Source organism: Pseudophryne corroboree, chromosome 4, assembly GCF_028390025.1.
Source record: "Pseudophryne corroboree isolate aPseCor3 chromosome 4, aPseCor3.hap2, whole genome shotgun sequence".
NCBI classification, from domain to species: domain Eukaryota; kingdom Metazoa; phylum Chordata; class Amphibia; order Anura; family Myobatrachidae; genus Pseudophryne; species Pseudophryne corroboree.
In genome coordinates this window covers 178,628,675-178,642,353 of record NC_086447.1, presented here as the reverse complement: position 1 = coordinate 178,642,353, position 13,679 = coordinate 178,628,675, and the positions used below count along the sequence as shown (strand labels likewise).

At 47.4% G+C, this 13,679-nt stretch overlaps 1 protein-coding gene across 6 annotated transcripts in view; it reads left to right on the top strand.

The window, feature by feature from the left end:
- AGFG1 (ArfGAP with FG repeats 1) overlaps positions 1–6,784 on the top strand; it is a 168,246-nt gene extending 161,462 nt beyond the window's left edge. For all 6 annotated transcript variants that reach the window (XM_063915588.1, XM_063915591.1, XM_063915589.1 and 3 more), the window contains 3 exons: positions 2,285–2,452; positions 2,585–2,676; positions 6,021–6,784. In XM_063915588.1, coding sequence (XP_063771658.1) covers positions 2,285–2,452; positions 2,585–2,676; positions 6,021–6,080 — 320 coding nt within the window. In that variant the 3' untranslated portion in view covers positions 6,081–6,784. The remainder of the gene's footprint in view (positions 1–2,284; positions 2,453–2,584; positions 2,677–6,020) is intronic.
- The last annotated feature ends 6,895 nt before the right edge of the window (positions 6,785–13,679 follow it).

Below are 13,679 nucleotides of genomic sequence, written 5' to 3'. Positions count from 1 at the left end.
CAGCTTGCACATTCTGTGGCAGGCTTGCCACAGCCAAAATCTGTAAAAGCCCATTCCACAAGGAAGGTGGGCTCATCTTGGGCGGCTGCCCGAGGGGTCTCGGCTTTACAACTTTGCCGAGCAGCTATTTGGTCAGGGGCAAATACGTTTGCTAAATTCTACAAATTTGATACCCTGGCTGAGGAGGACCTGGAGTTCTCTCATTCGGTGCTGCAGAGTCATCCGCACTCTCCCGCCCGTTTGGGAGCTTTGGTATATTCCCCATGGTCCTTACGGAGTTCCCAGCATCCACTAGGACGTCAGAGAAAATAAGAATTTACTTACCGATAATTCTATTTCTCGTAGTCCGTAGTGGATGCTGGGCGCCCATCCCAAGTGCGGATTGTCTGCAATACTTGTACATAGTTATTGTTAACTAAATTGGGTTATTGTTGTTGTGAGCCATCTTTCCAGAGGTTCCTCTGTTATCATGCTGTTAACTGGGTTCAGATCACAGGTTGTACGGTGTGATTGGTGTGGCTGGTATGAGTCTTACCCGGGATTCATAAATCCTTCCTTATTGTGTACGCTCGTCCGGGCACAGTATCCTAACTGAGGCTTGGAGGAGGGTCATAGGGGGAGGAGCCAGTGCACACCAGGTAGTCCTAAAGCTTTACTTTTGTGCCCAGTCTCCTGCGGAGCCGCTATTCCCCCATGGTCCTTACGGAGTTCCCAGCATCCACTACGGACTACGAGAAATAGAATTATCGGTAAGTAAATTCTTATTTTGTGCATTGTCCTCCTTATACTCCTGTGCTGTTCAGTGGACGGTTATTAATGTTATACACTGTTTCAGTCTTTTTTCGGAGGACACTTCCAACATTTCCATACACAAGCCAGATTGCAAACGCAGGTGATAGTCGCATGGCTTTATGCAGAATTGCTGATTGCAGATTTCTCCTTGATCTCTTGGTTCTGTGTGGACATTCTGTCTCTGATGTATCTCTGAGCATGTAACTGCCTTCTGTTGTAGAACATTATCAGTGCACTGTGAGAGATTTAATGACAGACTGCTTTTTCCAAAGCTGTTTTATTTGTGTATACTGTGTGTGATCTACTGCAAAAGGAAAAGTATACTTTATGCTCTCTGTGTAATATCTGTGTGGTGTTTAGCTACTTTATCTATAGTTTCCCTGAGGATGTTGCTGCCACTTCCACATTTGTGCATGTTTTACACTATATTTGTTTGCTTAGGGCAGGATTTAATTAGCTGCGGTACTTACCTTACTCTGTAAATGAGCTCTGCATAAATAAGAGAATGTCCATTCACTGTGTCTGTGGGCACAATAAAATCATGAGTGGAAGACACATTGAGGCTCATTCAGGTGCGGTTGTTTTTGCTACTACCATTGCTATCTTGTGCCATACGTAATTGCTATTATATGCATAGAGAAGCCCACTACTATCATATCACTTCCGTCCGACGGTGTACAACTGCTGATACATCGGTACCATTGAGTCTGAGTGCCTCTTTAGACGGGCAGACTGAGCTGCTCTCCAGTAGCAAGTAAGATCGCAACTGCTAATATATGCACACCCAGAAAGCACTGTCTTAATGACCATGAGATGCCTGTGTTTACCTGACCACTCCACGTTCCCACCACCAAACGCTATCTTCCTACCACTCACTCACTCATGGTTCTTAATGACCATGAGATGCCTGTGTTTACCTGACCACTCCCCGTTCCCACCACCAAACGCTATCTTCCTACCACTCACTCACTCAGACGCATGTGCAGTAAGAAAACATTGACTGATGTGCGTACAATAGCCGCTTTGCGACCGCACCTGAATGAGCCTCTGTCAGCATCGTGGATGTAATCTATTGTACTGCTTAGTTTGTGAGTGGTATTGGATAGGCCCATGTCTCCTCCTTGGCTGCAGACTTCAGAGTCTGCTTCCACTGACGTTTTCTCATTAAATCATGAAGCCTGTGCTTATGGAGAGCTGTCAATTCAATCTAGATCATTTAGGCTGGGCAGATAGCTGGCGTGTGGCTCCACTTTATTTAGGCAACCTTTACCTCCGAGGTTCCCAGGGTTTTTCTGCACACGAATGACAATCATAGCGAGTTACAGCTGATTAGTTAAATATGGCACACTTTGTATCATTACAACATGTGTTAAGTGTTCCAGCCTGTGGCAGTGACGCACAGATATTGCCCGGGTCACCGCTACTGTAGGAGTCTGCACGCATACCACCTTATTTCTTGGCTTATATTTCTTTTCTATTTCCTCTGGCACAGCGTCTTTTGCCACAGCCTCTCTAAGCATGCCCGCAGGGTTCGGGACATCGGCACCATACAGTCTTCCTACCAGCTTTAGTGGCAGTTTCCATCAGCCTGCATTCCCCCCTCAGATGGCCTTCCCCCAACAGACGGCGTTCTCACAGCAGCCCAATGGCAATATACAAGGTACTGTGTATTCAACAAGTTCAAGTCTAAGGTTTTACCCTCTTAACAATTGTGGGTTAATTTCCATTATAATAGTTTCCATGGATATTGGGGACTGTAATCTCATTTGTTATTGCATCTTTTCTTTTGAAGGAGCTGGTTTTGGTGTGTTTGGTCCAGGGAAGTCTGTGGTTACTCCATTTGGGCAGGTAGCAGCTCCTGCCGTATCTAGCAATCCTTTCATGGTGAGTAACTGCATGAGTGACCACACATACACATACTATAACGTATAAGGCTTCTATGGGGTGGTCTGCACACCACCAACCTGCCCATTGGCTTTTAAGTTTGAAAGGCTGATAGAATAACTGTGACTAATTATTAAGAACCTCAGGCAACTGTGCTCATTATTATTGGTCTGAAGTATAGATCTGTATTTAGTCCTATAGCATGTCAAATTGTATTGTGAATAAGGCTCAAAGCCTGGAATATATATTCAGAAATAAGTTTTATATAGAGAATAAATGTGGCATTGAAGAATGGGTCCCTTTATATATTAGATGAATGGCTGGGTGTTTGGAGATTAAACATTTCCTCAATTAGGTTTTGGCTGTGCCTCAGAGTAACACTGTCACACCATTGTACCAAGTATTTAATTTTCAGTGTTTTGGGGAGTAATAGAAAACCTGCTGTACTAATTTGATGAATTATGTCATTTTACAAGTAATCCTATATTAAAATTATATTTAATCAACAGATTCTCCACACAACATATAATGGGCAAAATATTATTTTAGTTTACAAATTTCCTAACAAACCTTAGATGTAGAAGATGTATATTTGTCCTAAGGTTTAAGGTGAGGACATGTGCGCCCTGGTGGTTGGAAGGTGAGGACGTGTAGCCCTGCGGGGTGGAAGGTGAGGACGTGTGCGCTCTGGGGGGTGGAAGGTGAGGACGTGTAGCCCTGCGGGGTGGAAGGTGAGGACGTGTGCGCCCTGGGGGGTGGAAGGTGAGGACGTGTGCGCTCTGGGGGGTGGAAGGTGAGGACGTGTAGCCCTGCGGGGTGGAAGGTGAGGACGTGTGCGCCCTGGGGGGTGGAAGGTGAGGATGTGTGCGCCCTGGGGGGTGGAAGGTGAGGACGTGTGCGCTCTGGGGGGTGGAAGGTGAGGACGTGTAGCCCTGCGGGGTGGAAGGTGAGGACGTGTGCGCCCTGGGGGGTGGAAGGTGAGGACGTGTGCGCCCTGGGGGGTGGAAGGTGAGGACGTGTGCGCCCTGGGGGGTGGAAGGTGAGGACGTGTGCGCTCTGGGGGGTGGAAGGTGAGACGTGTGCGCCCTGGGGGGTGGAAGGTGAGGACGTGTAGCCCTGCGGGGTGGAAGGTGAGGACGTGTGCGCTCTGGGGGGTGGAAGGTGAGGACGTGTAGCCCTGCGGGGTGGAAGGTGAGGACGTGTGCGCCCTGGGGGGTGGAAGGTGAGGACGTGTGCGCCCTGGGGGGTGGAAGGTGAGGACGTGTGCGCCCTGGGGGGTGGAAGGTGAGGACGTGTGCGCTCTGGGGGGTGGAAGGTGAGGACGTGTAGCCCTGCGGGGTGGAAGGTGAGGACGTGTGCGCCCTGGGGTGTGGAAGGTGAGGACGTGTGCGCCCTGGGGTGTGGAAGGTGAGGATGTGTGCGCCCTGGGGGTTGGAAGGTGAGGACGAGTACGCCCTGGGGGTTGGAAGGAGAGGACGTGTGCGCTCTGGGGGGTGGAAGGTGAGGACGTGTAGCCCTGCGGGGTGGAAGGTGAGGACGTGTGCGCTCTGGGGGGTGGAAGGTGAGGACGTGTGCGACCTGGGGTGTGGAAGGTGAGGATGTGTGCGCCCTGGGGGTTGGAAGGTGAGGACGAGTACGCCCTGGGGGTTGGAAGGTGAGGACGTGTGCGCCCTGGGGGTTGGAAGGTGAGGACGTGTGCGCCCTGGGGGTTGGAAGGTGAGGACGTGTGCGCCCTGGGTGGTTGAAGGTGAGGACGTGTGAGGACGTGTGCGCCCTGGGGGGTGGAAGGTGAGGACGTGTGCGCCCTGGGGGGTGGAAGGTGAGGACGTGTGCGCCCTGGGGGGTGGAAGGTGAGGACGTGTGCGCCCTGGGGGTTGGAAGGTGAGGACGTGTGCGCCCTGGGGGGTGGAAGGTGAATACGTGTGCGCCCTGGGGGTTGGAAGGTGAGGACGTGTGCGCCCTGGGGGGTTGAAGGTGAGGACGTGTGCGCCCTGGGGGGTGGAAGGTGAGGACGTGTGCGCCCTGGGGGGTGGAAGGTGAGGACGTGTGCGCCTTGGGGGGTGGAAGGTGAGGACGTGTGCGCCCTGGGGGATGGAAGATGAGGACGTGTGCGCCCTGGGGAGTGGAAGGTTAAGAGGATCACATATATTTATGGTAGGCAAGTGGTTAAGCTATAAAGTATGATGGAGTATTTCATCAGCTCTCTGCCACAACCAGCAGGAAAAGAAAAGCCGCATATAGACAGCAGCTGAAACATTGAGGATGTGGTCACAACAAAGTAACAATTGTTATGTACCTTCAGTCTTGCTGTGTGATATTATTCTTCACCTTGTGTGTTCATTACTACTGCAATCTCTATAGAGCAGGGATGGGGAACCTTCGGCCCTCCAGCAGTTGTTGAACTACACTTCCCAGCATGCCCTGCAGCATTTTTAGCATTGCCAAATAGCAAAACTGTAGCAAGGCATGCTGGTATGTGTAGTTCAACAACAGCTGGAGGGCCAAAGGTTCCCCACCCCTGCTATAGAGCATGTCATTATCACATGCACTGCAGGCCATTCACTAAGACCCATGCAGCTCTGGGGTCTGCCCACTAATTACAGCGTGAAAGCACATTAAAGACTCCCAAAGTATATTACTGAATTTGCCTAATTTCAACAAAGGTAAAGAATAGACGTATGGGGGGAATTCAGATGATTGAAAAGTCGGTTGGATGTCTGTTTTTTCCTGTCTATTAGATAGGAAAAAAATGACATCCAACTGACTTGTCAAACAATTGAATAACCCTCATAATCTCTACTTATGAAATTTCATAGATTTGCCATATCTATACTTATGATGTGAAATGTATTACAGGTTAAGTATCCCATATCCAAATATTCCAAAATACGGAATATTCCGAAATACGGAATTTTTTGAGACTAAGATAGTGAAACCTTTGTTTTCTGTGGTTCAATGTACTCAAACTTTGTTTAATACACACAATAATTAAAAATATTGTATTAAATGATCTTCAGGCTGTGTCTATAAAAGGAGTATATGAAACATAAATGAATTGTGTGAATGTACACACACTTTGTTTAATGCACAAAGTTATTAAAAATATTGGCTAACATTACCTTCAGGCTGTGTGTATAAGGTGTATATGAAACATAAATGCATTCTGTGCTTAGACCTGGGTCCCATCACCATGATATCCCATTATGGTATGCAATTATTCCAAAATACGGAATAATCCCATATCCAAAATACTTCTGGTCCCAAGCATTTTCGATATGGGCTACTAAACCTGTATTTCTAATATCCACAGCTACTACAATCCTAGTGTTTTCCTTTTCTTGCAGGCCGGGGCACCTTCTGGGCAGTTTCCTGCAGGAAGTTCGTCAACGAATCCTTTCTTATAGCCTTAGACTAACACAGGAGCTTACCAGGCATCACCTTACATGTACTGCCTCTTGCACTGTTTGTCTTGTTTGTTTAACCAGCGTAAGCTTTAAACACAGGGAGTTCTTTTGGAGCCTGCAATTCTAGGGTTTTTTGTTTTGTATTTAAACAAAAAAAAGGAACAAAAACAAGGTAATATGTGCAATTGGAAAGCCTTTTCTTTGTCATTCGACTCCCTTGGTTGCCTAGAGGCTTGTTAGCAAAATATTGCAGTGCAGTGTGTTGGCAAACTTTTTGGGCAACCGAAGGGTAACTGAAGGTATATTAAATTTGGTAAGTTATTGCAGATTCCATATTCATTTACGCTGCAGTACTGTATATATATATTTTTCTTAGGGACTAGGTAATTATTCATATCAGTATTTCTAACTCGTAACACGTTATGCTATGTGGGAGAGCAGAAACTAAGCGGCCCTAAGTGTCCATCCTGCTCAAAAAAACTTTCATAATTTTAGCAATCTGGCTTGGAAATTTAAATATTAATTGAGAAATTATGTATACATTTTATTCATTAAAATAAAGAAACCCACAGACTTATTTTGCCCAATAAAGCTAGCCATTTCCATAGGCCTACAATCTCCATGAAGACTCATGTCTGCATAATAAATCTAATAATGTTTTGCTACCGTTTGCAGGTGAAAAATATTAAAATATTAGAAAAACAGCAGCTGTGCGGCTTTATTTGTCCTGTGATTTCCCTACGTACATGAAGTGTTTATTGCATGTGGGATTAAAGCAGTTTTCTCTATCGTCCTAGTGGATGCTGGGGTTCCTGAAAGGACCATGGGGAATAGCGGCTCCGCAGGAGACGGGGCACAAAAAGTAAAGCTTTAGGATCAGGTGGTGTGCACTGGCTCCTCCCCCTATGACCCTCCTCCAAGCCTCAGTTAGATTTTTGTGCCCGGCCGAGAAGGGTGCAATCTAGGTGGCTCTCCTAAAGAGCTGCTTAGAAAAGTTTAGCTTAGGTTTTTTATTTTACAGTGAGTCCTGCTGGCAACAGGATCACTGCAACGAGGGACTTAGGGGAGAAGAAGTGAACTCACCTGCGTGCAGGATGGATTGGCTTCTTGGCTACTGGACATTAGCTCCAGAGGGACGATCACAGGTACAGCCTGGATGGTCACCGGAGCCTCGCCGCCGGCCCCCTTGCAGATGCTGAAACGAGAAGAGGTCCAGAATCGGCGGCAGAAGACTCCTCAGTCTTCTTAAGGTAGCGCACAGCACTGCAGCTGTGCGCCATTTTCCTCTCAGCACACTTCACACGGCAGTCACTGAGGGTGCAGGGCGCTGGGAGGGGGGCGCCCTGGGAGGCAAATGAAAACCTTTTTTGGCTAAAAATACCTCACATATAGCCTCCGGGGGCTATATGGAGATATTTAACCCCTGCCAGAATCCGTTAAGAGCGGGAGACGAGGCCGCCGAAAAAGGGGCGGGGCCTATCTCCTCAGCACACAGCGCCATTTTCCCTCACAGAAAGGCTGGAGGGAAGGCTCCCAGGCTCTCCCCTGCACTGCACTACAGAAACAGGGTTAAAACAGAGAGGGGGGGCACTAATTTGGCGTTAGAAATATATAAAAAAGATGCTATAAGGGAAAACACTTATATAAGGTTGTCCCTATATAATTATAGCGGTTTTGGTGTGTGCTGGCAAACTCTCCCTCTGTCTCCCCAAAGGGCTAGTAGGTCCTGTCCTCTATCAGAGCATTCCCTGTGTGTGTGCTGTGTGTCGGTACGTGTGTGTCGACATGTATGAGGACGATGTTGGTGAGGAGGCGGAGCAATTGCCTGTAATGGTGATGTCACTCTCTAGGGAGTCAACACCGGAATGGATGGCTTATTTAGGGAATTACGTGATAATGTCAACACGCGCCAAGGTCGGTTGACGAAATGAGACGGCCGACAAACAATTAGTACCGGTCCAGACGTCTCAAAAACACCGTCAGGGGTTTTTTAAAACGCCCGTTTACTTTAGTCGGTCGACACAGACAGGGACACTGAATCCAGTGTCGACGGTGAATAAACAAACGTATTCCTTATTAGGGCCACACGTTAAGGGCAATGAAGGAGGTGTTACATATTTCTGATACTACAAGTACCACAAAAGAGGGTATTATGTGGGATGTGAAAAAACTACCGTAGTTTTTCCTGAATCAGATAAATTAAATGAAGTGTGTGATGATGCGTGGGTTCCCCCCGATAGAAAATATGGGCGGTATACCCTTTCCCGCCAGAAGTTAGGGCGCGTTGGGAAACACCCCTTAGGGTGGATAAGGCGCTCACACGCTTATCAGAACAAGTGGCGGTACAGTCTATAGATAGGGCCGTCCTCAAGGAGCCAGCTGACAGGAGGCTGGAAAAATATCATAAAAAGTATATACACACATACTGGTGTTATACTGCGACCAGCGATCGCCTCAGCCTGGATGTGCAGAGCTGGGGTGGCTTGGTCGGATTCCCTGACTAAAAATATTGATACCCTTGACAGGGACAGTATTTTATTGACTATAGAGCATTTAAAGGATGTATTTCTATATATGCGAGATGCACAGAGGGATATTTGCACTCTGGCATCAAGAGTAAGTGCGATGTCCATATCTGCCAGAAGATGTTTATGGACACGACAGTGGTCAGGTGATGCAGATTCCAAACGGCACAAAGGTGTATTGCCGTATAAAGGAAGAGGAGTTATTTGGGGTCGGTCCATCGGACCTGGTGGCCACGGCAACTGCTGGAAAATCCACCGTGTTTACCCTAAGTCACATCTCTGCAGAAAAAGACACCGTCTTTTCAGCTTCAGTCCTTTCGTCCCTATAAGAGTCATATCTGCCCAGGGATAGAGGAAAGGGAAGAAGACTGCAGCAGGCAGCCCATTCCCAGGAACAGAAGCGTTTCCACCGCTTCTGACAAGCTCTCAGCATGACGCTGAGACCGTACAGGACCCCTGGATCCTACAAGTAGTATCCCAGGGGTACAGTTTGGAATGTCGAGACGTTTCCCCTGCGCAGGCTCCTGAAGTCTGCTTTACCAAGGTCTCCCTCCGACAAGGAGGCAGTATGGGAAAAAATTCACGAGCTGTATTCCCAGCAGGTGATAATTAAATTACCCCTCCTACAACAAGAAAAGGGGTATTATTCCACACTATATTGTGGTACTGAAGCCAGAAGGCTAGGTGAGACTTATTCTAAATCTAAAAAAATTTGAACACTTACAAAGGTTCAAATCAAGATGGAGTCACTCAGAGCAGTGATAACGAACCGGGATCCATGTCCCAAATTTGCCCTTATCACTAAGGGTACCTCAGGTTCGTGGTACAGAACTGTCACTATCAGTTTCAGACGCTGCCGTTTGGATTGTCTACGGCACCCCGGGTCTTTACCAAGGTAATGGCCGAAATGATGGTTCTTCTTCGAAGAAAAGGCGTCTTAATTATCCCTTACTTGGACGATCTCCTGATAAGGGCAAAGTCCAGGGAACAGTTGGAGGTCGGAGTAGCACTATCTCGGATACTGTTACAACAGCAGGGGTGGATTCTAAATATTCCAAAATCGCAGCTGATCCCGACAACAAGTCTCCTGTGCTTAGGGATGATTCTGGACACAGTCCAGAAAAAGGTGTTTCTCCCGGAAGAGAAAGCCAGGGAGTTATCCGAGCTAGTCAGGAACCTCCTAAAATCAGTGCATCATTGCACAAGGGCCATGGTAAAAAAAAAATGGTGACTTCCTTCGAAGCAATTCCAGTCGGCAGATTTCATGCAAGAACTTTTCAGTGGGATCTGCTGGACAAATGGTCCGGATCGCATCTTCAGATGCATCAGCGGATAACCCTATATCCAAGGACAAGGGTGTCTCTCCTGTGGTGGTTACAGAGTGCTCATCTTCTAGAGGGCCGCAGATTCGGCATTCAGTTTTGGATGTTGGTGACCACGGAGGCCAGCCCGAGAGGCTGGGGAGCAGTCACACAAGGAAAAAATTTCCAGGGAGTGTGATCAAGTCTGGAGATTTTTCTCCACATAAATATAGCTAAGGGTAAATTTATAATGCTCTAGGCTTAGCAAGACCTCTGCTTCAAGGTCAGCCGGTATTGATCCAGTGGGATAAAACATCACGGCAGTCGCCCACGTAAATAGACAGGGCGGCACAAGAAGCAGGAGGGCAGTGGCAAAAACTGCAAGGACTTTTCGCTGGGCGGAAAATCATGTGATAGCACTGTCAGCAGTGTTTCATTCCGGGAATGGAAACTGGGAAGCAGACTTCCTCAGTAGGCACGACCTCCACCCGGCAGAGTGGGAACTTCATGGGGAAGTTTTCCACATAATTGTAAACCGTTGGGAATTACCAAAGGTGGACATGACGGCGTCCCGTCTGAACAAAAAACGGGACAGGTATTGCGCCAGGTTAAGAGACCCTCAGGCAATAGCTGTGGACGGTCTGGTAACACCGTGGGTGTACCAGTCGGTGTATGTGTTCCATCCTCTGCTTTTCATACCTAAGGTACTGAGAATTATAAGACGTAGAGGAGTAAAAACTATACTCATGGCTCCGGATTGGCCAAGAAGGACTTGGTACCCGGAACTTCAAGAGATGCTCACAGAGGACTTATGGCCTCTGCCGCTAAGAAGGGACTTGTTTCAGCAAGTACCATGTCTGTTCCAAGACTTACCGCAGCTGCGTTTGACGGCATGGCGGTGGAACGCCGGATCCTAAGGGAAAAGGCATTCAGGAAGAGGTCATTCCTACCCTGGTCAAAGCCAGAAAGGAGGTGACCGCACAACATTATCACCACATGTGGCGAAAATATGTTGCGTGGTGTGAGGCCAGGAAGGCCCCACGAAGAAATTTCAACTCGGTCGATTCCTGCATTTCTTGCAAACAGGAGTGTCTATGGGCCTCAAATTGGGGTCCATTAAGGTTCAAATTTCGGCCCTGTCGATTTTTCTTCCAGAAAGAATTGGCTTCAGTTCCTGAAGTCCAGAAGTTTGTCAAGGGAGTATTGCATATACAACCCCCTTTTGTGCCTCCAGTGGCACTGTGGGATCTCAACGTAGTTCTGGGATTCCTCAAAACACATTGGTTTAAAACCAGTCAAATCTGTGGATTTGAAGCATCTCACATGAAAAGTGAACATGCTCTTGGACCTGGCCTGGACCAGGCGAGTGTCAAATTGGTGGTTTTTTTCTCAAAAAAGCCCATATCTGTTTGTCCTTTCGGACAGGGCAGAGCTGCGGACTCGTCCCCAGTTCTCTCCCTAAGGTGGTGTCAGTGTTTCACCTGAACCAGCTTATTGTGGTGTCTTGCGCCTACTAGGGACTTGGAGGACTCCAAGTTGCTAGATGTGGTCAGGGCCCTGAAAATATAGGTTCCAGGACGGCTGGAGTCAGGAAAACTGACTTGCTGTTATCCTGTATGCACCCAACAAACTGGGTGCTCTTGCTTTTAAGCAGACTTTTGCGAGTTGGATGTGTAATACAATTCAGCTTGCACATTCTGTGGCAGGCCTGCCACAGCCAAAATATGTAAATGCCCATTCCACAAGGAAGGTGGGCTCATCTTGGGCGGCTGCCCGAGGGGTCTCGGCTTTACAACTTTGCCGAGCGGCTATTTAGTCAGGGGCAAACACGTTTGTAAAATCCTACAAATTTGATACCCTGGCTGGGGAGGACCTGGAGTTCTCTCATTCGGTGCTGCAGAGTCATCCGCACTCTCCCGCCCGTTTGGGAGCTTTGGTATAATCCCCATGGTCCTTTCAGGAACCCCAGCATCCACTAGGACGATAGAGAAAATAAGAATTTACTTACCGATAATTCTATTTCTCGGAGTCCGTAGTGGATGCTGGGCGCCCATCCCAAGTGCGGATTATCTGCATTATTTGTACATAGTTACAAAAATCGGGTTATTATTGTTGTGAGCCATCTTTTCAGAGGCTCCGCTGTTATCATACTGTTAACTGGGTTCAGATCACAGGTTGTACAGTGTGATTGGTGTGGCTGGTATGAGTCTTACCCGGGATTCATAAATCCTTCCTTATTGTGTACGCTCGTCCGGGCACAGTACCTAACTGAGGCTTGGAGGAGGGTCATAGGGGGAGGAGCCAGTGCACACCACCTGATCCTAAAGCTTTACTTTTTGTGCCCTGTCTCCTGCGGAGCCGCTATTCCCCATGGTCCTTTCAGGAACCCCAGCATCCACTACGGACTCCGAGAAATAGAATTATCGGTAAGTAAATTCTTATTTATTTTTCTATATATAAACAAAGTTTTCCAACAATAGATCGTAAAGTAGAATGGGGAACAGAAAAAAATGGAGGGTAGAGGGGGGTTTGAACTAGTGGGACGTTTTACAATAATAGTAGTAATCATTGCATAGAAATGTCCTGCACAAGGCTAATTAGACCTAATTAGGCTTTCATAAATTTGAAGACTTACCCAAAATGCTGGTGAAGTAACTCTCATGTACAGCGGTTATCACTACTGCTGTGCCTGCAAGTGTTGACTTTGGTACATAGCCGGGATATTTTCCCACAGAATGAAAATATCCATTGCTATACGGATTGCACTGCTGCGAATATTGATACACATGCCCCTATATCCACTGAAGGATTGGAACTCCTGACCATGCAAAATTACTACTATACAGTCCAACTGAACCATGTAATTTATTGGCTCTACAAAACAAGGCACAATAAATGGGCTAACATTAAGGCCTCATTGCTGCAGGTGGATAATACACTTTCAGCTGGTTATAGAATCGGTGACAAGTTCATACTAGTAACATACCGCTCTCCATTAACCCCAATAAATCGGTGCACACTATAGCAATACTGTACAATGGCTACCCCATGGAAAGACCGTTTTGTCCATATCATGAGGGAATTTGGTTCTACCTCTTTTCCAGACTTGCAAGACGTTTCACTTTCCTCCAATATACAGTCATCAACATTTTTCAAATTATAAGTTTTGTTCAGTCCCAGACAGAATCTGATGCTCTGCTAAAGCTCCCAATTCAAATGTTTATACATTATCAGTCAGAAGCCAAGGCAACATTCCAGTACTGTATCGTCCTGTTCCCACTCCTTAGTGCTGTAGCCTGGGAGAGGCACTTGGCGATTATCTTACAGTGGCGTGGGGGATGGTCTGTTAGACACTATTATGGAATGTAGCATGGCTCTCTGGGAGACCTTCTATAGAACCTACTTGCAACCATACATGGTCCCAGAAAACAATATGATCTCCTCTTCCCTCACTACAGTAAATTCTTCTGGTGTCAGTGTGAGGAAGGGAACTTATACCACCACATATGGTGGCAAGAGTGGATCCAGAACAAAATGGCGGGGGGCACCAGGATGGGGGAAGGGTGTATTTGCATGCGCCAAAGCCACGCATGCTTCCGAAGAGAGTGCGCGGCCTCAAAGGGACTACTGTATCCGTATGACAGGGTGATGCCTTGGAGAGGCAGAGGGTGACAAGTGAGAGAGGGTGATGTGGAGATAGTGACACGGGAGATGCACGGGGTATGAGGAAGTCTCTGTAGGAGGGAGTCAAGGGGGTAAATTGGGATGAAAGG